The sequence below is a fragment of the Nansenia antarctica genome (genome assembly GCF_963989245.1).
Source record: "Nansenia antarctica genome assembly, chromosome: 18".
NCBI classification, from domain to species: Eukaryota; Metazoa; Chordata; class Actinopteri; order Argentiniformes; family Microstomatidae; genus Nansenia; species Nansenia antarctica.
The window spans coordinates 21676392-21703105 of record NC_137691.1 but is presented as its reverse complement, the minus strand read 5'-3'; the positions used below and the strand labels follow the sequence as shown (position 1 = coordinate 21703105).

The 26714-nt window shown below is 43.8% G+C and overlaps 2 protein-coding genes across 2 annotated transcripts in view; both read right to left on the bottom strand.

The window, feature by feature from the left end:
- celsr2 (cadherin, EGF LAG seven-pass G-type receptor 2) overlaps positions 1-11511 on the bottom strand; it is a gene marked incomplete at both ends in the record, with an annotated part of 75482 nt that extends 63971 nt beyond the window's left edge. The window contains one exon of the mRNA XM_080548674.1: positions 7953-11511. Coding sequence (XP_080404800.1) covers positions 7953-11511 — 3559 coding nt within the window. The remainder of the gene's footprint in view (positions 1-7952) is intronic.
- A 1609-nt stretch (positions 11512-13120) lies between these two features.
- Positions 13121-26714, bottom strand: part of capzb (capping actin protein of muscle Z-line subunit beta) — a 19734-nt gene continuing 6140 nt past the window's right edge. The window contains exons 3-9 of the mRNA XM_080548201.1: positions 26281-26402; positions 25887-26000; positions 18668-18809; positions 18285-18401; positions 17725-17790; positions 16991-17067; positions 13121-14263 (exon numbers count right to left, since the gene is read on the bottom strand). Of these exons, the coding sequence (XP_080404327.1) occupies positions 14176-14263; positions 16991-17067; positions 17725-17790; positions 18285-18401; positions 18668-18809; positions 25887-26000; positions 26281-26402 (726 nt within the window). The 3' untranslated portion in view covers positions 13121-14175. The remainder of the gene's footprint in view (positions 14264-16990; positions 17068-17724; positions 17791-18284; positions 18402-18667; positions 18810-25886; positions 26001-26280; positions 26403-26714) is intronic.

Sequence of the window (26714 nt, the reverse complement as noted above, 5' to 3'; positions counted from 1 at the left end):
TGAAGGTATGTACTCCACTGGAGATTTGAGTATACAATGGTGACATTTCAAACAGCTACGGAGGGTTTAATTTTAGACAAGACACCCTAACTCAGGAACGTGGCCATTTGAAGCATGCAGAGTGGTTGAAATTAAGAAAACAGTAAAAAAAAAAGAAGAAAAAAAAAAAGTTTTTTTTCTTCTCTTGTTAAAGAACTATTTCTATCAGACCATACAATAACTTCTTAACTAGGCCTAATTCTTGCCTTAATAACAACATGCTTGATTCAGCTCCCTTAAAGACTGCTGTGCCAGGGCAAACAAGGAGAAACAAAGACGGAGGGGTCCAGACCCAGACAGAGGCAGCTAAACTCCCCCTCCCATTGTCTGCAGTGATAGTGGGACAATAGTGACGACCCCCGTGATATATGCTAACGCCACTAGGCCTAACCCCAGACATGCACCCCCCCGCCCCCCCATCCCAAACACTGTCCCCCACCAAGATCCAAGATGATGTCATCCCCCCACACATCCTGACCGTCAGAGCAACAAAGCAGAGAGAGAGAGAGGGGCTAGTCCCACAATGGAGACGTTCCTACTGAGAAACAAGCCAACGGCAGGAAATCAGATACCCTCTCGACACATCTGTGTCACAAATCAAAGGGCTTAGGCAACACAACCATCCCTCCCTGCGCTTTACTCTTTTAATATAAATGGTTAAAAAGAAGAGGATCAAAACTTCTAACTGTTGAGGTCAGTAAAACGTCAGTAAAACGTCATCTGGCTCTCAACATCTCAACAATGACAACAGCTGAAGAAGCAACCTAGTGAAGAGTGACTATCAATTTAAGATTTTTTATTTTATTTATTTTTAATAAATTTAAGATGTGTTTGGCAGGATAACATTTATAGCTTGTAGCTTGTGTTTTAGCTAGGATAACAGTATCTCTTCTTAGCAAACAACAGACAATGAATGCAACACAAAGGCATAACGAATTGGGGTATCAAAAGTTTGGCCCATACAAAAAGGTCAAACGGTGAGAGAGAACAGTCAACCAGTAGGGCAGGTCGTTGTGGCTGGCCTCGCAGACCCCCCTGTCCCAAACAAGACTACATACTTCACTGAGAAGCGAGAGAGGGGGACAGTTGGCTCAAAAGTAGCTCTGTTGCACTTTAGAACTTTATGCGCTGCCCCTCCCCCCTTCTTCCCTCCACAAAGGGACCTTCCCCCCTGTCCCCACCCACCAGGAATTTCTCAGGCATTGCTGGGGTCACCATGACAACTTGGTGCTTAACAAAGCATTTCTCTTAGGCATTCTTCCTTTCACAGGGGAGAGAGGGAACAACAGTCAAAGGAGAAAGGGGGGAGAAAAGAAAAAGGGTGGAGGAGCTTGAAAGGGTGGGGAGGGGGGGCATCGGAGAGGTTGAAGGGGTGAGAAACATGGACACAGGGAGAAAAGTAGGGATGGCACAACAGAGAACAGAGAGAAGTAGACAGAGTCAAGGTGATAGGTGATGTTAGGGGATGAGAAGTGTAAAAGTGCAAACAGTCAACACAGACCAGGCTGTGACTAATGCCTTATTGGGAGGCATCTGTTGAAAGTAAAGTAGCCTGAGTAAAGCTTGATTTATATAGCACCTTTCATACAAGACATGCAGCTCAAAGTGCTTTACAACAGGATAAAAACATATACAAGAATAACATGAATATAAAAGTTGGGGAAGTATATAAAACAATGTTTAAAAAAGTTGAAATAAAATACAATAAAAGAAGAGAAGAGAAACACATGTAAGAAATAAATAAAACATTTAATAACACGGTCTTAATCTGAGTCCCTTGCCTTGAAAATATTTAAGAGTCCCTTGCCATGAAAATATTTAAGACTTCTTGCCTTGAAAATACTTAAGACTTGACTTTATGAAAGTATTTAAGACTTGACTTTATGGTACCAACGTTATCCCCTCACACTGAGTCCCTTGCCGTGAAAATATTTAAGGTCATGTTCTCACATGAATGTCTGAATCATGAGCCGGAGCAAGTGGATGAGATTGCAACATTGTTGCATAAATTATTTCTCTGATATGCGTTCTCACAGCCCTTTATGTAAACGAAGTAACATACGTTGATTGGTCAGAACATTTTTTAAATTGCCCATTCGTCCCACTCTTATCCAGATCAACACGCATGCGCTGTTGTTTTCCTCGACGCAGAGCAAAGCGAATTTTATCCTAAACTCTGATTCCAAGTGAAGCAAATGTTCTAATGAGAACACCCCCTAAGAGTCCCTTGCCTTGGTGGTATGAGTGACTACTGCAGCAGGTAACTCACCACACACACACACACACACACACACACACACACACACACACACACACAGGCGCACACATGCGCGCACACACACACACACACACACACACAATTCAGGTCCACATAAGATAGCCATGACAAAAAGAATCAGGTTCACAATCTAACCAAAGTGTGGAAGGAAATCTGATCTATTGTTTCTGTTTGAGGCTCCGCTCCCCTAGTACTGTGTGTAGCCATTCTAATGTTAGAACCAGCCAGGCTCTGACAGAGACAAACTATGGAGGAACTCCTATCCACAGAGTGCACACAGTCTTAATACACTTGAATGCAATTACAGAGACTGGACAGGCATAGCGATTTAGATGTGATGAACAAGACTGGCTTCATACATGCACATTCTTCTCTTGTACTGTTACGTTGTGGAAGGATGGTGACAGTGGGAAAATGGACCCCTTACTAAACACTATTCAACCACACTGTGGACTGCCTGCTTGTGTGGGGATGGGTGAGCTGTCTCAGATTAAAAAAAGAGATATTAAAAACAAGCTGTCTATCTATGCATTTGGAAACAAGAAAACAAATTAAACATTCTGTTATGTTTACAAGGACAATTGTGTGAGTGTATAGAAGTCTAAAATCAAGATTTTGTCAGATATTATCACATATAGACCAACAGTTTCTGTGTCAGCAGTAATCTCAGTCAAAACATTGTACCGGTAGTTGTCTGATTCTGCAGAAATAACCCTGGTGGAACTAATTACTACTATGTGGACTGATGGCATAGGGAGTTGACTAATGGCGCTTTTCCATCAGCAGCCCAGCTCGGGTCAGTTCGGCCCGCTTTGGCCCGCTTTTGATCAGTTCTGGTTTTCCACTATACACAACAGACCCGGAGCTAGTAGGAGGAGTAGGCGATAGTAGGCGCCGGCGGAGTTACGCATCATAAGAGCGCGCCATGGTGGTGACGTATATTTTCACGAGACACAACACAGCAACAATAGCAGAATGGAGGAACTTGCAGCTATCCTATGCCTTTCCCTCGGCATGTGGTATATTACTAACCGTGGTTTTTGGGAGAGAAAAGAGAGAAGACAGAAGAGCGAAGACAGAAGGAAGGATACTCGAAAGAGGAATGCTGAAAAGAGAAAGAAACTTATGTGGGCTATCGTAAGGAGATGGGTACTACTTTACCTCACTGTAGCATCATTGTTATGTTCAGCATAGAGATGGCTACTGCCTGATTGTCTGCATGTTTGAATCATTTCTATTGGATTTTGTTCTGCACATATGTTGTTCTACACATAATAAAGTCATGTTTTTTGAACCCTTAAAACCACTGCCTTCACTTGTCTGCTTTATGAACTGTAGCATCATTGTTATGTTCAGCATATGAGATGGCTAGTACTTTAGCATCATTATGCGACTGCTGTTATTTTGGGAAAACGTTTCTCTCCCCCCGCTGTCAGTTTCAACCAGCTGGCGCGGTGCTGCGAGCAGCAGCGGGTTCATTGAGTTTACGGTTAAAAGCATAACTTCTCGGGGTGTACAGCACTCTCTCTATTTCGGGCTAAACTGTGCAGTGTAGCCGGCGTCCTGGTTCCTCCAGCAACCGGACACTTCCATAAATAACAACAAATATGTAATATGTAAATATGTATAATACCACGTTCACTGATAAAATGACGCCAGGGATGGAAGCATACACGATTTGACAAGGAAATAGGATGTTCAACACAGGTTGGAATCTCTGTACTTGATTTATTAAGACAGTCAGCGAATGGTCCATCAGCACAGTATCTCAGCATCGGCATTCAACGACATCATTATACAGACAGGCTGATAGATACGAGTGCAGCGCTGTCTTGCTGGTAGTCAAATATATTTATTTATACAGCATATGTTACGTGCCTGTTAGCCTACTTGCCGCTTTCAGTTCTAGTAGATTTGTAGTTTAGATCTCGCAACCAGGGATTGGGAAGCGATGTATTTCTACGAAAAGGCTGACTGACGCGGGGCTCCAATCTCCGCGTTTATAGAGTGCTCCGGTGTCTTGCTGGTAGTCAAATATATGTATGTATATACAGTATACAGCATATGGATGTTACGTGCCTGTTACCTGCCGATTTCAGTTCTAGTAGTTTAGATCTCGCAACCAGGGAAACGCCGACAAGACGCGAATCTACCGGCATTTGACTCATGAGTGAACGGCGAAAATGGCTGGACGGCACAGCTTGGGATTCCATTGAAGTTGAAGTTGACATCCAGTCATCCGTTCACTGCTGTCCATCAACAATGGCACATCCATCAATAATATGACATAATAACAACTGCTCTGATTAGATTGCTTAGATTGTTTAATACATCAACGGGGGGAAAAGCGAGATGAACTCGCGAGTATCAATGCTTCATTGAACGGAAAGTTGTATGTATAGTTGAACATGTAACGTTAGTCGTTAGATATATAACGGAGCGATGTATTTCTACGGAAAAGGCTGACTGACGCGGGCATTTGAATGGAATTCCCGGGTAGAAATATTCTCTGCCCCCGCTGTCAACGGGACTTTGAAACAGCAGCAAGCGGTGCTGCGAGCAGCAGCGGCCGGGTGAACTCCCGGTTCATCGAGTTTACGGTTAAAAGCATAACTTCTCGGGGTGTCAGCGCGGTGGTTAAGGGCTCAAAATGACCGTAGACCGATGGTGAAGTTAGCAAAGGAGTATTGTGTTTGTACCACCTCCACAGCCGGTGTTATTCACGGGCAAAGATGGTGCATAATAGCGATTTTTGTGTTATGCTTGTTGTAAATAAAAGTTCTATGATGCATTGAAATGACATTAAACTAAGATAATACGATGGTCAGCATAATTTTTCGAATCTTTATTAATAAGCTATTACAGAAACTCTAGTGACATTTTCCAAGAGCGAATGTGGTATTTCAAAATGGCGGTTAGTGAAGAAATCTATGAACATGGGATGACGATTTCCATTGACCAATCAACGGCACACGTCACACGCAGCCTGGCAAAAAGATCCGGATCTAAAAATGTAGACCCTGGTATCGAAGGGTAGCTAAAGAAGCGACCCGACCCGACCTGACAGGACCTGGGCCGACATATGGAAAAGCGCCAAAGAAGCAGGGCTGGCCCTGTAATGGAAAAGCGCCATAAGGGTAGTACACACAGACCATTAGCTCAAGAAGGATGGCTCAGAGGTGTTGCTTAAGGGGGAGGGGTTCTGGATTCTTAAATGCAAGTATGTAAAAATTGCATAAAAATTGCATAAACGCACACATGCAGCAGTAGCAGTTCACCAGTATCTCACCACTCAACCAACTGCTGCATGCCTCCAACCTGCAGAACCTAACTCTTGGCTGGGCTGTTGTCAGTTCTGTTCCTGGAACTGGGAGATGGGAGAGGATCCAACAATCCCCACAAATCTGTCAGATGTGGTTACAACCATAATCTGGGCAGATTGAAGCAATTAAATCCAGAGATTTGTACTCCCACAGCCAGTGGTATGGAATGTCTAATCCAGCCCATTAGCTGGGGGTATCCCTCATATTTGTGCTCATTGGCAGGCCCAATAACCAGCACACCATGGTAGTAAATCTAGGTCTTAACTGGCTACGGAGAGGATTAATCACACATAATTGCAAGAGCTGCTAGCACAGACACTACAGATGGTGAAAGATAGACCCATCCTGCCAAACACGTTCAAACCTGGTATCTACCTAGAACCACTGAAGTATGAAGTAGTACAACAGTATAGCTCTTATTCAATACAGGCTACTCTCAGACCTTTTATTGTTTCTCTTAACTCTGTAAATTTGCAATATGTATTCTAAAATGAAAAGCTGAATATGTGCCGTAGTTAGTATTGCATTTGATGGGAAGTGATTGTGATGTATTTCAGGTAATCTCAGACTAACTGAGACTGCTAATAGAATGCAGAATGCAGAATCAGTCATCCATCACACAGGACATTATAAATGGGAAATGAAGATAATGGGAGGACTTGAAGTCTCCTGACGGAAGCTTTTAGTATTAGGGTCAACAACATTTTCTCAACCACCTCTCTCTCCCTCCCTCTCAAACTGTCTCTATCCCTTTGTTGCAGTACCTCTGCATCTTCACATGCTCTGTCCATCTAACACCAACATGACTTTCCCTCCTCTCTTTTTCCCCTCCATCCCCTCTCCCTCCTTCTCCCTCTCCTTGTCTCCCCCGCAGGGGTACTGACACATACCCCAGCAGGTGCGGGACGCTCAGAGAAACAGTCCCTCTAATTGGTCCTTGGTAGAGTCGCAGCTGTTGCCCCCAAACAGGGCCTAGCGTGAGCTCTTGTGCCTCTGAATCCACCACTCACCATTGTCTCCCAGAAAGACAGACAGCTATCTCATCTGTCACCGGGGACACCTCCTCTTTAAGGAGACTCAAGGGAGGCAAGGCAGTAAAATCAAAACAAAAAAAACAAAGCATCACCCCAATACAATATAATGATTACCCAGGCTGACCCATATAGTAGGCCTATATGGCACTCTGGACCAACTCCAGCCTATATCCATCAGCAAAGCAACAAAAATATGCACAATAATCCAAGAATGAAATCTGACACAGAAGAAACGTACTATTGTATATCTGGATCCATAAATGAAGTTTTTATTTACCTTGTTGAATTTATTTGCTATTGAGCTGATTTTCTACCTTGATGTCCAATCCCTCAATTAAATACCATTAGACGTTGCTGCTGATGGTAGTGCTTCTCTCTTCTAATTAAAACCAAGGTCACAGAGGAGTCAGATATACCGAACGATGACTCACACTGTGCCACAAACAGGCTCCCAGAAAGGGCCACAAATCTTTCTCTCCCAAGAGTGATTCAGGTTCAATCACATTTCTGGAGAAAATTAAATGCTCTGTAATTTGTGCCGGGGGTTTGAAATTACAAGGGCAGAGTTCAGACTCAATTAAGACAAATGATGCACATGCATCATACTCATCTGCTATGAAACAGACCATGATTGAATTAACGCTTTCATACTAGCAGAAAATTTGGTTTTTATGCTGGGCAATTATAGGTAATGTTCATTCTCTGCACTGGTGTGTAACTCCCTTAGGACCAGGCCACAGACATGCTTAGATAAACTGCTATTTAAATTCATCACAACATGTTGATCTACATCAGGCATGTGCAGGACAGCATGCTCTTTAACAAGATGACAAACAAAATAAATAACAGAGAAATGGGTCACAACAGAACCTAAAGAAACAACATGTACTGACAGATGTATTCCTGGCTGAAATTCTTTGTGAATAATCCAAGCATTTTCTAGATGGCTACTCGCTCTAAATGGCTTGCGATGGCATAATGCACTGAATGTTAATTTTACCTGATTAATATTGAAATACTGAAGGTTTAATATTGAAACATGGAAGCTGAGAGCCAATAAATTGTATAATTGTTATTTCACATCATTCAAATCCTTACTTTACCATGAGTCACTAGTGCAAAAAGATAAAAACTACAAAGACACAGAATGAATGGATCTGTGGTACAGCCTTCACTATGCATAACCGTTAGGCTATATGAGCTTTAATTGAGAACGCATGTAGGGATGTACCGTAGATCAAATAAAATACAGATAAATAAAATGTAGAATGGTCTCACCTGACACAGATATCCTCATGGAGGCCTCCAGGGGTCTGTTGTTGTCCAGGGCCTGGCTCAGGCAGATCTCTCCAGTGCTCTGGTTCAGGATGACCAGGTTCAACTCGTTCCCTGCCTCAAAGCTGTACTGGAGCTGGTCTGAGGCATCAGGGTCATGAGCAGGGATGCGCCCGATCACCCCTGTAGGGAAGCTGCTTGACTTGTCAGTGACATAGTTATTGAAAATAATCTGGAAGTTTTTGAGCACTGGGACATTGTCGTTTGTGTCGACTAGTTTGAGGTGTATGGTGGCGCGGCTGACCAGAGGCGCTGAAGTGGCCTGGACAACAATGATATATTCAGCCCGTGTCTCGTAGTCCAGATCTGTCAAGGCAGTCAGTTCTCCAGAGAAGATGTCCAGCTGGAACACCTCAGGAATGTTTCCCTCCACTATCTGATACATAATCTGGGCATTGCTCCCCTCGTCTGGATCAGAGGCAGATATGTGTGCTACTACAAGACCTATGGGGCTATTCTCCTCAACCATAATGTCAAACTCATCCTTCTCAAACACGGGGGGATTGTCGTTCACATCCAAAATGGTCACTTGAATATCTACAGAGGTCTTGAGTGCAGGGATACCTTTATCCACAGCAAAGGCCTGTAGATTGTAAATGGGCATGTTCTCACGATCCAGGCGACGTAATGTGCGCACAATGCCTGAAGTGGACTCGATGATGAAGTCTCCGTCACCGTCCTCTCCCCCTTGGAAGGTGTAAAACACGCGTCCGTTGAGCCCAGAGTCTCGGTCTGTAGCAGAGACCTGCACCACGCTGGTAAACACCGGCACGTCCTCCATCACAGAGCCAAGATAATGATCCCTGAGGAACCGCGGGGAGTTGTCATTGACGTCATTCACCAGGATCTCCAAGTAGGTGGTGTCCGATTTCTGTGGAATGCCATTGTCTCGAGCTGTGATGGCCAGTGTGTAGGAAACCTGGTCTTCATAGTCCAGCTCCATCTGAGTGGTGACGGCGCCGGTGTCTGAGTCAATGTCGAACTGGGGGATGCTGTCGTCCATGAAATAGGTGATGCGTGCATTCTCACCAGTGTCCTCGTCCGTGGCACTGATCACAACTACAGTGGTGGCCACAGGCCTGTCCTCATTGATGTTTACAGTGTAATGGGAACTTTGGAACACGGGACGATGGGTGTTGGCATCCGTGACGTTGACAAACACCTTGGCGGTGTCAAAGCGTGTGCCATCTGACGCGGTGACGCTCAGGACATATTGGCGTTCGAGCTTATAGTCGAGGGGCAGCGCCAGTGTAATGAGACCCCCTCCACTCTGGCTGGTAATGGAGAACCTGTTCCTCGTGTTTCCACTGGATATCTGATACGTCACCACACTGTTGATGTCCTGGTCCACAGCAGACACGGTCACCACGCTCGTACCCACGACAGCATCCTCATTGAGACGCATGTTATATGACCTCTGGGTGAACTCCGGGTTGTTGTCGTTGACGTCAAGAATAGTCATGCTAACGCTAGCAGAGGAGGACATGACTGGGTGGCCGTGATCACGTGCCTCCACCCCAAAGTTGTAGAAGTCCACACTCTCCCTGTCCAACTCAGCCGCTACAACAATCCACCCCGTGCTGTTGTTGATGGAGAAGGGGCAGTTAGGTGTGGTTTCAACGAGGTGGTACTCAAGTCTAGAATTGTCGCCAGAGTCTGCGTCTACAGCTTGAATGTGAAGGATGGAGTAACCCACCGGCACATTCTCCAGCACAGTGGCCTGGAAGGGGGTGCTGACAAAAATGGGAGCATTGTCGTTGACATCCAGCACCTGCACTGTTACCAGACCGCTGATGTTGGAGAGCGGCGGGCGTCCCCCGTCCTGAGCGCGGATACGCAGCATGTACTCCTTGTTAGCCTCGTAGTCCAGATGACTCACCAGGTCCATCTTGCCTGACTGGGCGTCGATGTAAAACTGGCCCCTGGTGTTGCCACTCATGATGCTGAAGTGAACCACTGAGTTACTACCTTTGTCCTGGTCGGTAGCCATCACTTGCAGGATCTCTGTGTTGGGACTCATGTCCTCTGGCACCTGCACCACATAGCGCTTTTCACTAAACTGAGGGGCGTTATCGTTGTCATCTTCAACAAGAATGTGAACTGTCGCTGTGGCGCTCCGGGGCCTGGGGTCACGACCTTGGTCATTGGCCTCCACTAATAACATGTAGGCCTCAATCTCCTCCCTATCGACTGGGCCCTTGGTGCGGATAACTCCAGACCTGGGGTCAATCTCAAACACATCATTGGAGCCGTTGCTGTTGAGGACACGATAAAGGATGTTACCGTTGATAGGTGCGTCCCCGTCCGTGGCCCTGACGGTCAGAACCTCGTAGCCTATCTCTAGATTCTCCCTAACACTCTCCCTATAGTCCTGCTGCTCAAAAACTGGGTTATGGTCGTTAGTGTCACTAACTGTGATGGTGAGGGTGGCCATGGCCGTACGGCGGGGCGTGCCATGGTCAACCGCGGTCACACGGAACACATGTGTATCCTTTGTCTCACGGTCAAGCACCTCCACAGTAGAAACGGCTCCATTGACTGGGTCCACAACAAATAGGTTATTAGAGCGACTATCAAACAAAGCCTCTATAAAGTACTCTAGCCTACCTGCGTCCCCCTCATCCACATCTACTGCTTTCAAAATAACAACAGGGGTTCCAGCTGGCTTGTTCTCTGGCACAGACACCTGGTACATGGGGGGTTGGAACTGGGGGCTACTGTTGATGCTCCTCTTCCTCCTGCTCACAATGCCTGACTCAGACTGGGCAGCTCTCTCTAATAACTTTCCCAAGTGGCCCTGTCTAAAGGAGCCCTGGCCCACTCGCCAGTGCACTGAGATGCTGTTACTTTTTGCCTCCTTCTCATTTGCTGTATAATGGTTACAATGCAAGTCTAGTTCAAGGAGTGAGTCGTGCTTCAGACACAGCCTATGAGACACAAACAATTGCCCCTCCGAGAAGTAGAACTCGGAGCTCTTGGTCACCTTGCAGTGCGTAATGCCGCGGGTAAGGGAGCCGGGTAGTAGGTCCCATACTGAGAGAAGTGCAGAACCAGCCTCGTGGCATTCTGGCTGATGACTATGTGTATTAAACAAACTGATTATCTCCAAGTCCCATTGAGATTTCCTTTTATGTTTATTTGAACAGTTCCTGCCGTGGACATGCACATCGTATTGGCTTGTGAGAAGGTGCCTAGACCTGGGGACATTGTTTATGCAGTCCACAATAGTGTACACGGGAAAAGGGTTGGAGTGGAGCGAGGCACAATTTAAATTGTCCGAAACAAACACAATACCCGCCGCGGCATCGGTTTTAATAAAGGTCTTTGAGAATTTAGGAGCGATTACCTGATCCAAAGTGCATGCCCCGTTCAGTTCCACTTGGGTTACGAGCGTCCCTGGATCCGCATCCTCACTGATGTGTACACTGTAACCTTCCGACAGTGAAATTAGTTTTAACCACCCGAAAATAATAAACAACAAATCCCACTTAATGACGGGCATTGCTCCTCGATAATGTTCGCCCGGCTTGAACATAATTACTGCCGCCTTCCCTTAAACTTTCCGTCTGGTCGTTCCCTTTTGTTGCAGTGTCTCCATGCTTTCACTACTCCACAGTAGCTAATCCAATTGAACAGTGAGAGTCACCTTGCCAAAGCTTCTCACCATCCAAACACGCCAACACCTCCACTCCGTTCGCGTAAATGATTAAAATGGCTCCTAGCTACCCCTGCGCCTGGAGGCTACTCATTATCATAAACCTGTTTCAGAGTGTGTGTGCGCGAGTGAGTGTATGTGTGTGTGTGTGTGTGTGTGTGTGTGTGTGTGTGTGTGTGTGTGTGTGTGTGTGTGTGTGTGCGCGCGCGAGCGTGCCTGTGCGTGTGCGTGTGCGTGTGCGTGTGCGTGTGTGTGTGTGTGTGTGTGTGTGTGTGTGTGTGTGTGTGTGTGTGTGTGTGTGTGAGAGAGAGAGAGAGAGAGAGAGAGAGAGAGAGAGAGAGAGAGAGAGAGAGAGAGAGAGAGAGAGAGAGAGAGAGAGAGAGAGAGAGAATTGTGGGGCCTTTCTGGAGTCACTGGATGACCGACCTATTGGTTCCCCTTGTGGAAGACATATTTGTTGTTTTTACAGAAACAGTTATTGTCTAGTCTAATGTATCAAGGAGTCAGGATGAACAAACGTCTGTTTATTGCATCAAACCTCAATTTACACTGTAACAACAGTTCTGTGACAGTTCCCCCAGGCATATAACATACTGTTTCCCTTAGCCTACTGTCTTGTACAAAAGGTATCATCTATTAGCACATAGATTGGTGAAATTAAACTACCCATTCTTCACAATTGAAAGATGCTTCATGTCATTGTGACCTGTTTTGCATTGGAATATGAACAGTATTGTACTGCATCAGGTTAAATGCCAACAGACAACATAACACTTTGAGTAGCCTACTATTGGACTTAGTTTAATCAAAACATACTTTTCTAGATCCTGCTCAGCAGATGTTAACTCTAACCCTATTCCCAGTCAGGTTTAAACACCAATTTGTATTGCATTGTCTGAAACGGTCACTTTGATATTTTTCAAAGCAACACAAAATGGATTTAAAGACGTATTTATCAGATCAATAGTTTATGCTTTTGGCTATTCATGCTTTGCTTTCCTGACACCTGCTGGTAAATGTGTGTTATTGCAAACAGGAATCAGAGAAACCCATTTAAAGCACGTGCTATGGGATGACACATTCTTCTCTGCCATAGAGGCATAAGATACATACATTTATTTGTATTCTACAATCACTACAATCTAAAGTGGCCACTTTAGAAAAATATATATATTTTAAGCTTAAAAGCATCTGCTGTGGTTTTACACACCTTATTGCACCTTGCACACTCGTTGTACATAATGCTGGGTATACTGTATGTATTTACTTATGACTGCATATGTGTGTGAATGCAGTGCTACCCCCACAAACTAATTCCACTACCTCAGTTGTGTGGCTAATAAAGGACATCCATCAGGTACTAACACCACGACTTTCATGAAAGGACATGATGCTGATGTGAAAAATGTGAAAATATTCAAATAATGGGAGACGACTGTAGCTTTTTACTGTTTTTATTGTTGCTGGAGGCTCTAATACAATATGAATCATAAGCTTTACAAAATAAAAACAAAATACAACAAAAGATTCCTCCCCCATAACGGAAACAGTCAGAAGCTTCCGGCAAGACGCAAAGACAAACTGTGACCCCCCAACATAGACCAAAGAGAGACAGAGAGAGAAAGAGAGAGAGAGAGAGAGAGAGACAGAAAGAGAAACATAGAGAGGGGGATGCAAATCGTCATGTTATACACAGTGTAAGGGGGGGGTATTATGACATGGGTATACACAGTGAATTTAACAGTCCATCCCCATGTTTTATCAGTCTGCATCTCCATCTTCTCAGCCCCATGCTTCTACAGACTCACGCATGCGGAAAGAGTGGGATGAAGAGCAAACCGTTGACCAATCTTAACAATACAAATCTAGGGCATCCCCCTCCCTCCCGCCACTACATCAATCAGTAAAATGACAGTTATATTGACAGTTATATTTTCATACAGATATATAAGGGGGGTGGGCATAGACGTTTTGATATAATGGGTGCAAGGGGGGAAAAAAAAGTGGGTGTAAATAATGACTATTTGATAGCCTAGCCAAGCCTACCCCGCCTACAGTAAAGCCTAGTCTGTGGCCCTGTCCGAGTTCTGACTAGGGCGGTTGACATTCATTTCAAACTGACCCAGGACATACCAACTGTGAGACCTATAGGGATTATAAACATTGCTGTCACACTGTAAGATTATCATTAACCGTCATAATACTATCATATTATTCATAACACAAGATAGAGAGAAAGAGAGAGAGAGAGAGGGAGAGAGTGAATGGCTTCATAGAGAATTTGAGGCCTCAAAACAATGCATGAAAAAAACAAATAAAAAGCTAAGCATTTTCTCCTTTTTTTTTGTTTTCCACAAATGAACAAGAGTGCAGCACTGAAACAGGCATACAGGGATGGAAGGAGAGACGTACAAACAGAAACAGAAAAAAGATGACGGGAGAGAGGTGGAGAGTGTGAGAGAAACAGACAGACAGAGAGAGAGAGACAGAAAAAAAAGAACAATAGCATCTCTAGCTTTGCTGTTTGCGTTTGAGCGCCTCCATCAGGTCGTTCTTCAGAGCCTCCTGCTTCGACTTGTCAGCGAGGGTCTGAACACTCCTGGAACAGAGAGAACCAGAGAGAGAGACAAAGTGAGTGTGTGCATTATTAAATACAGCTATCGGAAAAGAGGAAAAACTGTACTAGAGTGAGTTTGTGAGAAAGCAAGCGTAGATGGGTAGATAAGAGAAGAGAATTGTTTAGATAGATTATAGACAGAAAGAGAGATGCGAGAAAACCAAATTGAATATGAAACAGTAAGAGGTGAGGATAACCACACTGTCTCCAAATCTCTCTCACAGTAGAGAGAAGATGGTTGGGTTAGCACACGTTAAATAACAATAAGATGCCCCACACACTACCGGAGAGCAAAGTGTTAATGTTTAGTCTGGTAAGTTCATCTACAGCTCCTCCTCATGCATTTGTTGCTGATATGCTGTATATTGGTATACTACTTACTGGCGTACCTACCATAAACGTTCAATGAAAAACAAAAACTGGGGGACACACACTACCGGATGGGTTGACCACTCATTCACACTCAGGCAAACAAAACCACACACCATGCAAGCATACAAAAAAGTATGCACATACAGGCAGTACGGAAGTATTTGGACAGTGACAAAATTTCCATAATTTGGGCTCTGTATGCCACCACAATGGATTTGAAATGAAACAATCGAGATGTAGTTGAAGTGCAGACCCAAAACCTACTGCGTAAGCAACCCAGGATTTTTTAAGGCAAAGAAGTGGAATATTCTGCAATGGCCAGAGTCAATCACCTGATCTCAACCTGATCGAGCATGCATTTCACTTGCTGAAGACAAAACTAAAGGCAGAAAGACACACAAACAAGCAACAACTGAAGACAGCTGCAGTAAAGGCCTGGCAAAGCATCACAAAGGAGGAAACCCAGCATTTGGTGATGTCCATGTGTTCCAGACTTCAGGCAGTCATTGGATTCTCTTGCAAAGGATTCTCGACAAAGTATTAAAAATTAACATTTTATTTATGATTATATTAATTTGTCCAATTACTTTTGAGCTCCTGAAAATAGGGGACTGTGTATAAAAATGGTTGCAATTCCTAAACGTTTCATACAGTTTTTTTGTTCAACCCCTTGAATTAAAGCTGAAAGTCTGCACTTCAATTACATCTCGATTGTTTCATGTCAAATCCATTGTGGTGGCATACAGAGCCAAATTTATAGAAATTGTGTCACTGTCCAAATATTTACGGAACTAACTGTATATATGGACCTAACTGTACATGCCTGCCTAATTTCCCTAGTGCACGCACACACGCGTACACACGTACACGCACACACACGTACACGCACACACACTTCTCCCATGCCAGGCTGTACCTCTGGCCCTAGTCAATGAAGATCTGGCGCTGAGTGAGGACCTGAGACAGCTCCTTCTGGAGCTGCCGGTACTTTTGGTTATCAGGCAAAGAATCAATAGATCTGGAGCACAGTGGAGAGGCGGCAGGAGGGACAACAACAAAGACAAAGAAGCAATAGAGGGAAATGAGGAGGGAGTGGATATAATAGAAAAGATATAAAAAGCAGGGGAGAGGAGAGGGTGGGGGGAATAATAATAATAATAATTATAACTTTGATTTGTATAGCGCTTTTCCTGCAAACATTGTATGGGTAGAGGGTAGAAATGGGGGTAGAGGGTAGAACATGAGGGAAATTAAGAAGGGAATGAGTGGGAAGTAAATCAACAGAGATGAAAAACAGAAAAGTACATGAGAAGGAGGTAAGATAAATGAGGGGAAATCTACGATTAAAAACAAAGGCAACAGATAGAGAGATGTGGTGTACAAGGATAAAGACGGGTCAGGGTAAAAGCAGTAGAACTGAAAAAGCAGAAGGGTGACTGCGGAACCTTGGGAGCTGATACAAGCCATCAGAACTGATATAATTGAAACCTACAATTCGGATGAGAAGTTCCACCAATTAAAACTCAAAACCCTAGACCTATCTACTCTCTTCATAATTAATAATAATAATTTTGCCATTTAGCAGACGCTTTTATCCAAAGCGACTTACAATTACGAATTACAGGGACATTCCCCCTGGAGTAACTGAGGGCTAAGTGCCTTACTCAAGGGCACACTAGTAGTGGTGTGGTTTCAGGCGGGATTTGAACTCACAACCTTCCGATCACAAGTCCAACTCACTATCCACTAGACCACCACTACCCCACACTCTTCACCAACTATGACGCTATAACTGTCATTATACAACAGTTAGTTCTGACCAAGTAATTTGATTGGACAAGAGGCATTCCATGAGTGCTGATATACAGTATAACAGCACTGGGACTTTTAACTAAATGTATCACTCCGAAATGACCGTTAATACAAAGTAGCTAGCCTGCAGATGTTTGTGTTCAGGTTACATAAAAATCATAATCTGTTGTCACTTATTATTGTTAACTAATAAATTGAACTGTTGTATAAAAGCAATATCACACAAGAGGTCGTGCTGTTATAGGCCTGCGGCCTCGTACCTACGACCGAATCACAGCCGTGCTGATATTCAGTATAACACACTCCCTCTCGTGTGATATTGCTTAAGTATGTGAGTAAGAGTGTGTATATTCACAGACCCAGTAGTTTCTCTTCAGCCCAGGAAGCTAAGCTAACCTGATCCTGGAGGGCTGCAATGACTACTGTAGTAGACTTAAAACACCTGAGGGGAACCAATGCAAACGTTTATTTTTTTATATTTTATATAATATGCTGAAGAGTGGAAGTGTGTAAGGTGTGTAATACCTCAGGCCATTGACAATGTCCTTGGTCTTCCCAAAGTAGATCTCGTTGAGGGTGGAGCGAATCTTGTTCTCCATATCCTAAGGCATGAAAAGATACAAAGTGACCAGAACTCATGAGTGTGTTGTCAATATACTACAGTGCTTTTACCCTTAAAAACACACCACAAACATCAACCTCAGCAGCGCGTGACCGTTTCATTTCGGCGCCCGTGTTAACAGGTTAGAGCAGCCATACAGCGCGGGTCTCATGCTTGCTGCCGTGGCACGCCATCTAGAGATTAGGAATCTCGCTTATTTTTTCCACATGCCGCAGGCAAAACTCAATGTACAAAGATTGGGCTGGCAGTAGCAGATTGGGCTGGCAGTAGCAGATTGGGCTGGCAGTAGCAGCTCTGCAGTAGCAGCTCTGCAGTTAGAGCCACAGAAGACACACAGCCCAACAGTGAGAGCTGTTCTGCCACGTACTCTCTGCTGAGGTTGGTTGCTGTGTGGTTGCTGTGTGGTTGCTGTGTGGTTTGTTGCTGTGTGGTTGCTGTGTGGTTGCTGTGTGGTTTGTTGCTGTGTGGTTGCTGTGTGGTTGCTGTGTGGTTGCTGTGTGGTTGCTGTGTGTTTTAAGGGTTATTGTATCTTACAGCATACATGGAACTCAGTCTGACAGATATAATCAATCATATCAGTGGGTGAACATGGACAAGAGTTTGCACATTGATGGGACAGGGTTGCAGCTCCACTCACCTCCACCAGGCGGCCGATGTTGGCAATGTGTGGGGAGGACTCTCCAACCGTCTCATCTTTCTCCATCTGTAAGAAGAGAAGCATGAAGGGACGAGGTAATGGGGGGTTGTACACTTAAGTAGAGAAGTACATGTGAGACAAGCAGGGGGGTAGTGTAGGGGTAGTGGTGGTCTAGTGGATAGTGAGTTGGACTTGGGATCGGAAGGTTGTGAGTTCAAATCCCGCCTGAAGCCACACCACTACTAGTGTGCCCTTGGGTAAGGCACTTAGCCCTCAGTTACTCCAGGGGGAATGTCCCTGTAATTCGTAATTGTAAGTCGCTTTGGATAAAAGCGTCTGCTAAATGGCAAAAATAAAAAAATAAATAAATAAAAATAAAAATAAACAAGCAAGGAAGCCAACAGAGATTGTTTGTGGGCATTACACACACACACACACACTCGCACTCACACTCACACTTGCATTAACACACAGACATACACACTCTCACACACACACACACACACACACACACACACACACACACACACACACACACACACACACACACACACACACACCTGTCTTGTAAGACTGCCACCCAGGTTCATGGTTCCGGAGCCCGTCTTGGTCGTCTGGAGCCACAGCATCACAGTGGAGGTGAGTTTGTAGTGAGCAGTACGTCCACTGGACTTCTCCTGCATTTAGCAGGGAGGGGGGAGTCAAGACAGGGGAATATATCAATGACATGACAACAAGTCATTACATTATCAGTCCTTACGCAATATGCTACCTTACAATAAAACTGTTCAAGCGATCGTAATAACGTTCTATGTTCAATCATCAAGCTACCACTTTGTTATTTATGCTAATACATAGCATATTTTGTTCTGTGGAAAACCAGTTGAGAAGTTAAGCTATATCTATCAGTTTACATCTTCCACCGTCACCCACTCATCCTCACCTGCACCTCCACCACGTGGATGGAGTCCCAGCATCCCTTGATCTTCTTGGATCCGTCTCCAGCCTTCTTGATGAGGATGACCCCGGCGAAGCCATGATCCAAGTCCCAGAGATACACAGACGACACGCCGCCCTCAAAGTACCTGCCGACCACAGACAGGGCAGAGGTCACGAGGATGTAAATAATAACACTAGCGTCATTACTATTACGGTAATTACGGTACTACCGTGAGGCTGTTACTCAAATTCCTAATGTATGATACCTCTCTGATATATGTTATATATTATGTTCATAGCTGACATATATCAGAGAGGTATCATACGGTACGAACTCCTCTAGCTCAGAAATATCCTTCAGCCTTCTTGCATTCACGGTATGTCTGAGATCTCTCCACAGATTTGATGGCCATTCCAAAAACTTCATCCGTCTTTCCTGGAGGTACTTCATGGTTGATTTTGAGGTATGCTTCGGGTCATTGTCTTGCTGGAATACCCAACCTCTCTTCAACTTCAATTTCTGGACTGACATTCGAACATTAGCCTCTAGAATGTCTTGATATATATATATTTTTTATATTTTTTTTATTGGCGAACAAAGGCATACAAGTCAAGGACAAGAATATACAAATGCAAATTATATAGTTGACTTAATAAAAACTAAATAAGAGTCTTATTTTCTTTATCGCCCATTTGGTGTTCGAACAGAGAACTAGAACACCTTTCTTTTCTTTTTTTTTACCCCTAAACACCCACCCAGCCCAAACTCTCAAGTGAGAGACAAAACAAGACAAAAATTCAAAATAAATAAGTAATAATATTTTTTACAAAAACAAGCACAAAAACTAAATGTATAATTTAAGTAAATTAAATAATTGTATAAAATAAACAAATAAAAAACACATATTAAATTAAATGAAATTAAACAGGGAGAAAAGTACAAAAGAACAGATACACTGGGTGCTCACCTCAAAGAATAAACAAATTAATAAATCAATTGGGATCCAGAGAGGAAAGAGTATTTACATAAGAAATGATAGGTTGCCATCTTTTATAGAAATTTGCTATCGAGCCTCTTAATGAATATTTCACCTTTTCTAGAGACAAAAATGAGATCAAGTCGTTTAGCCAGGTCGTAGCAGAAGGTGGAGTTGGACTTTTCCACTGCAACAGAATACGTCTACGAGCCCGTGAGTGAGGAAAAGGCAACAACATCAGAAATGTTTTTGGTGAGACTGGCTGGTATACGGGGTACTCCAAAGATGGCTATCAAAGGGCAGGGTTCTACTGTAACCTTGAGGGCATCGCTTAGTGTCTTAGAGAAACCAGACCAGAAATCTGCTAATTTTGGACAAGAAAAAAACATATGAGTGTGATCGGCCGGTGACGAGCCACACCTATCACAGGTATCACCTGTAACCGGAAACAACTTACTGAGCCTGGCTTTTGTAAAATGGATCCTATGTAGGACCTTAAATTGAATCAAGCTTAGACGGACACATGAAGTTGTTGAGTTGACCCTGATTAGGGCCTCCTCCCACCAATCGTCCGTTATCTCGAGTCCAAGTTCCTCTTCCCATTTACCCCTAACCCTTGCAAGAGAGGCCACACGTGAGGATGATATAATGTCATATAAAACTGAGATCATACCACGTACTACAGGGAAAGAGAGCACCTCAGAGACAAGAGAACCCACTGGAAGTTGAGGGAAGGATGTGAAATGGGTGCGAGCATAATTACGGGCCTGAAAATATCGGAACAGATGAGAGTGGGGCAAATTATATTTAACACGGAGATCAGTGAAGGTGGCAAATGAGCCCTCTAAATATAAATCATTGAAACAAGCCAGGCCTCTGTCCTTCCACAAATTGAAAGCGGTATCTAATCTAGAGGGCAGAAACAAGTGGTTATTACTAATGGGGCTGCATGGGGTCGGGGCCGAAAGTTTGAAATGTTGCCTGAATTGTTTCCAAATTTTCAAGGAAGAGTATAATTGGGTTACTAATGTATTTGGGACAACAGGAACGCAGAGGGGCACAAACCAACGCCGCCAGGGAGGATGGGCGGGAAGAACTGTCTTCCATTATGCACCAATCAAGGTTGGGCGAGTTACACCACGCATTAATTTTCTGAAGATTAGCCGCCCAATAATAAAACAAAAGGTTAGGCAACGCAAGGCCTCCTTCCCGTTTACTTTTCTGCAGTATTTCTCTACGTGCTCTCGGGTTCTTACCAGCCCAAATAAACTCAGAGATTATCCTGTCCAAGTTTTAAAAAAAAGATTTTGGAAGGAATACAGGAAGACACTGGAAAAGAAACAAACATCTGGGCAGAATGTTCATTTTAATAGAATTGATTCTACCCATCAGGGAAAGAGGAAGAGAGTTCCAGCGCCCCAAATCAGATTTGATTTCCATAACCAACTTTGCGGGAAAAAAAATATGGAGAGAGGCGAGGGAATGAGCAATGTTGATGCCTAAGTAGCGGAAACTGGTGTGGGCCAGTCGGAAGGGAAGGGTACCTATTGGAATTAGCTTAGCTGCCTTATTAATGGGGAAACACTCACTTTTGCTGATATTTAATTTGTAGCCCGAAAATGACCCAAAGGTTGTCAAGATTTGTAAATTGTTGTCAACACAATTCCTCGGGTTTGTGATATAGAGCAAGAGGTCATCGGCGTAAAGAGACACTCGATGCTCTATACCCGCTCTGTAAATACCAGTGAAGTGTGGGGAGGATTTGAGAGCAATGGAGAGCGGTTCCAACGCAAGGGCAAAAATCAGGGGCGAGATTGGGCAACCTTGACGGGTGCCTCTCGATAGGGGGAAGTAGTCAGACCTTTGAGAGTTAGTTGTCACACAGGCAGTAGGGGCAGAGTATAAAAGTTGTAGCCAGGAAATACATTTAGACCCAAAACCAAATTTCCCCAAAGCAGAAAACAAATATGCCCACTCAACCCGGTCGAAGGCCTTCTCCGCGTCTAGCGATATGACCATTTCAGCAACTTGAGAGGAGCCAGGAGAAAGCACAATATTTAAACGTCTCCTAATGTTAGACGACAATTGTCGTCCTCTGACAAACCCTGTTTGATCTTCCGAAATTATGTCTGGCAAGCAAGGATCTAGACGGGAAGCCAAGACCTTGGCTAGTAGCTTAGTTTCCGAATCAAGCAAACTTATTGGTCTCCAGCTGCCGCACTCTTCAGGGTTTTTGCCTTTCTTGAGTATAAGCGAAATTGAAGCTTGATTTAAGGTTGGGGGGAGAAATCCTTGTTCTAGTGAGTCATTAAACATATTTAATAATAAAGGGGCGAGTACATGAGAACATTTCTTATAAAAATCAATCGGGAATCCGTTTGGGCCTGGCGCTTTGTTATTCTGCATTGAATTAAGACAAGTGATTATCTCCTCCAACTGCAAAGGACTATCTAAATTCTTCTTGTTATTCGCATCTGTGGTAGGGATATCCAAGCTGTCTAAAAAATTATTCATGGTATTTTGCTCTGCTGGGGGTTCAGATTTATAGAGATTAGAGTAGAAGGAAGCGAAGACTGAATTTATTTCAGTTGGGTCAGTAGTAAGAGAGTGAGAAGAGTCATACACCTGGGATATGATGCGAGAGGCTGATTGGCGTTTGAGTTGGAGAGCTAAGAGGCGACTGGCTTTATCACCATATTCATAGTATGACCCTTTTGTCCTTCTTAGAAGGTATTCTGCTTTGTCCGTAGATAGCAAGTCAAATTCAGATTGCAATTTAGCCCTTTTGGTATACAGGTCTGGACTGGGAGAGTTGGAGTATTCTCTATCTATGCTGAGAATTGCATCAATCAGCTCTTGCTGTTTTTGTTTATTTTTCTTGGCCAAATGTGTGCTGTATGAGATAATCTCTCCCCGTATCACAGCTTTTAAAGTTTCCCATAACAAAGAGGGTGAGGTTGATTCTGTTTTATTGATCTCAAGGAAGACACTAATTCTCTTTGAAATAAAGTCACAGAACTCCTCATTAGCTAGTAGCCCTGTATTGAACCTCCATTGTCTATTAGCAATAGGCGAGAGAACTATGTCTAAAATATGTGGGGCATGATCGGAAATTACAATAGCGGAATATTCAGTGGATTTCACAGCAGGTAGAAGAGCTTTGTCTATAAAAAAATAATCAATGCGAGAGTAAACTTGATGTACCTTAGAAAAAAAATGAGAAATCTTTTGCGGTCGGATGGAGAAAGCGCCACGGATCTATGCAACCTAACTGACTTGTAATGGAAGACAGTGCCCTCGACATGGCAGAGGGCGTGAGTGTTTTTGGGTGTGAGCGGTCAAGCTTGGGGTCTATCACTAAATTCAGGTCCCCCCCTAAGATAAGACGATGGGTATCTAGGTTCGGGATATTAGAAAAAAGGGAGGTCATAAAGTTTGGGTTGTCCCAGTTAGGGGCATAAACACTCACCAATACAACTGAGGTTTGATACAAAATACCACTAACTATAACATAGCGCCCTCCAGGGTCAGATACAATTTGTGTAGGGGACAATTGAATACGTTTGTATCAAAATAGCAGCACCCCTGGATTTGCTATTCAGAGCTGAATGAAATATTTGCCCAATCCATGGTTTACGCATTCTGTTATGATCACCCATACACAGATGGGTCTCTTGAAGGAAAGCAATGTCAGTTTTAAGACCCTTAAGGTGTGAAAACACTCTGGAACGCTTTACTGGACCCCCTAGCCCACGGACATTCCAACTCACCATTCTAATAGAAGAGCCATCTATTCCCCTCTGAGATATACTTGGATTAGCCATTAATCAGGTATAAAAAATATTGATGACAAGAATAAAAATAAATTAAAAATAACATAAAAAGTAGAAGTGAGCAACCCAGACGCATCTAAAAGATATTAAGAACATATGAAAAACCTCCCAGTATTTAACAATAAACAACACATTCCCCCAGAAACAAAAACAGAGAATAATCAACATAATCCCCAAAAAACACAAACATACATTTTGACAAAGATACAATTTGAAACCAAATAGAGAAACGTTCCCTAAACTCGTCATACACGAACTGGACGAGTTGCAGGGTTGGATTGTACACAACCGATTTACCATGTAGTCGGTATTTCCCCCTGGTGGAGTGTACGCCAAATGAACAATAATAACAGTTAACTAGAAAACCTGCGGGAATAGCAGACAGAGTTAAAGTAGGCTAGAGTAGGCGATCTCTCATAATGTTTATATGTAAATAATAATGTTTTAATGTTTTAATGTTTAAAAATGTAAATTAAGACCAGCAAAGAAAACGAAAATAAATGCTCCTGAGAGAGTATAAAGTCAAATGAATGAAACGGTGAACAAGTCCAGCAGTGAAACAGAAAATAAAGACCCCTAAGAGTAGGTCAATGTCAAATGATCACCGTAACACATACCCACTCCAGTTGTTCATGACTTGTGGATGCGTTCTTGGTAAAACTGCTCTGCTTGCTCCGGAGAGTCAAAAAAGTGGTCCACGCCGTTGAAGGTCGTTCTTTTGCCCAGCGCAGCACTCTCTCCTTCTCAATGTAGCGATGAAAACGCACAATCACAGGACGAGATCCCTGTCGGGGTTTGGTTCCGAGGCTGCGATGAGTGCGGTCGAGTTCAGGGCCATCCTCCGGTAGCGTATCCCCGACCACCTCCCTGAATAACCCCGACATGAATAGTCGCGCATCCTTGCCTTCAAGCCCCTCGGGGAGACCAACTATTCTTAAGTTCTGGCGCTTTGAGCGAGAGACCAGGTCCTCCACTGCAGCTCGGAGTGTAGTGCGCTCCTCCGCCATCGATGCCATCTTGGACCGCAGCTCCACCACTTCTTGTTCCAGGCCCGTGATGGCGTCCGAGTGGGAAGATAGGGCCGTTTCCATCTCCGTTATTGTGGAGGAGTGTATAGCCACGGTGGAGACCACGGAGTCCAGGGAAGACTGAATTGGGGCGAGGGCTGCATTCAAAGAGGCGGTGAGTTCCGCAGTCATGCTTCTCCTGGATTTTTCCAGTTCAATTACCAGCAACTCCAGCGTAAGAGGAGAGGGCTCGGACGCCATATTGTTAGCGTTAGCTATGCCTTCGCCGGAGAAAAGTGTCTTCTGCACCGTCTTTTTAATAACTTTTTTGCTCATTCCAATGCAGGTTCAATGCTGACTTAGTTAAGACAGGCTTACACTAAATATAGACTTAGGGGATAGGCGTAATAAACAAAATATTTCGAAAATGTGCGGGAGGCAAACACCATGCGTCCATCCACTACATCGTTCAACCGGAAGTCGAATGTCTTGATATTTGGTGGAATCCATTCTTCCTTCCACCCGCACAATATTGCCTGGGCCCAAGCTCCAACCCCAAAGCATAATGGATCCACCTCCATGCTTAACAGTTGGCAAGGTGTTCTTCTCTACAAATGCTTCACCCTTTTTTCTCCAAAAATACCTTCTTTGGTTGTGGCCAAAAAGTTAAGTTTTGGTTTCGTCAGTCCAAAGCACATTGTTCCAATAGGCTTCAGGTTCCTCAAGGTTTTCTTTTGCATACTTCAGACGCTTAATTTTGTGTTGAGGTCGTAGGAAAGGCTTCTTTCTGGCAACTCTGCCATGTAGGTCTTTGTTGTTTAACATACGCTGTATTGTTGTCCTGTGAACAACTAAACCGGTGTCTGCTCACCAGATCTCGGGCCATTCTATCTGAAATTTGTCTTGGTCTTCCAGATCTTGCCTTGATTTCAATTGTTCCATTTATTTTCCATTTTCTGATGATGTTTCTGACAGCGGTGGGTTGTTTGAAACATTGCGAGAGTTTTTTGCAGCCTTCTCCTTGATGGTAGAAGTGAACTATCTTGATTCTGACATCCTTGGACAACTGTTTAGAGGAACCCATGGTTTTAACACCAGACACAACAGCCACCGCAGGCGGATACTTTAGAAGGCATTGAGTTATTTCAGAATATATAGTTCAACCCTGGAATTATATTCATCTGAGTCATTGAAGCCCTAATGAGTAAATCACCTTGGTCTGGGCCTTAGTAATCATCTTCTCAAAGGGTAACAAAGAATAATCCAAAAGGGTTCCCAAACTTTTGCACAGGGCCCTTTTTTTTAAACCAGGGGTGCCCACATTTTTGCACCCCACTGTATGGTGCTGAAGTGTCTCTGTGCTGGCTTCATTGACGGTGTAATGCTAGGGGTGTACTGGTACTCACAGATCTCTGTACTGGTCGAACGCATTGTTGGCCTCCACCTCTAGTTTGCGCAGGCGGGCAGAGGGCATGGCACCATCGTCGATGGGAGGTTCATACTTGTTACTCCATGGGGATCTAAAGTACCAGAGAGAACAGGGGTGATGTTACCAACGTAATCAAAGGGGTGTCTGTAGAACTCTACAATTGTTCATGTAATATTTCTATTAGTCTGGTAGATTCATGGTGTTATGCCATTGCGTCCATTAGAACCTTCCCAGAGACTGCAGATGAAAATTATCATACTATTTATTCCTATAACTCCTTTTTTTTATACCAACAAGCTTAGAGAAGGAGAATATGGAACTGATGTGTGTTGGTGGGAGGGAGGTTAATGGGCTGTAGTTATAGGTCACACCTGTAGGAGTCGCCGTCTCTATTGTAGTCACAGAGCAGGTAGTCTTTCCCCACGACCTTGTCGCGGGCGATTTTTAGGGGCTGATCCACAGAGGACAGCAGGTCCTCACACAGACTAGGAACCTGGACACAGATGCAGAGAGAGCTTTCAACAACATGCTAGACACCCTAACCCTAGGGCTGTGACGGTTAAGTGGTTACACACAAAGAAACAACAGTCAGTCAACACAAAAACAACCGTTGAAATAGATAGATTTACGATTTTTTTTATTTTCATAAAGATATACTATATTATTATTACTACTACTATTATTATTATTATTATCAATTGTTTTGCTGCAATAATCTGTCTATCAATCAAACTATTTCGTATTTTGAGGGAGAGATAGTTGTGCACGCTCTGTCACTCAAGAAATGCGCCATTCCTTTGAAGCT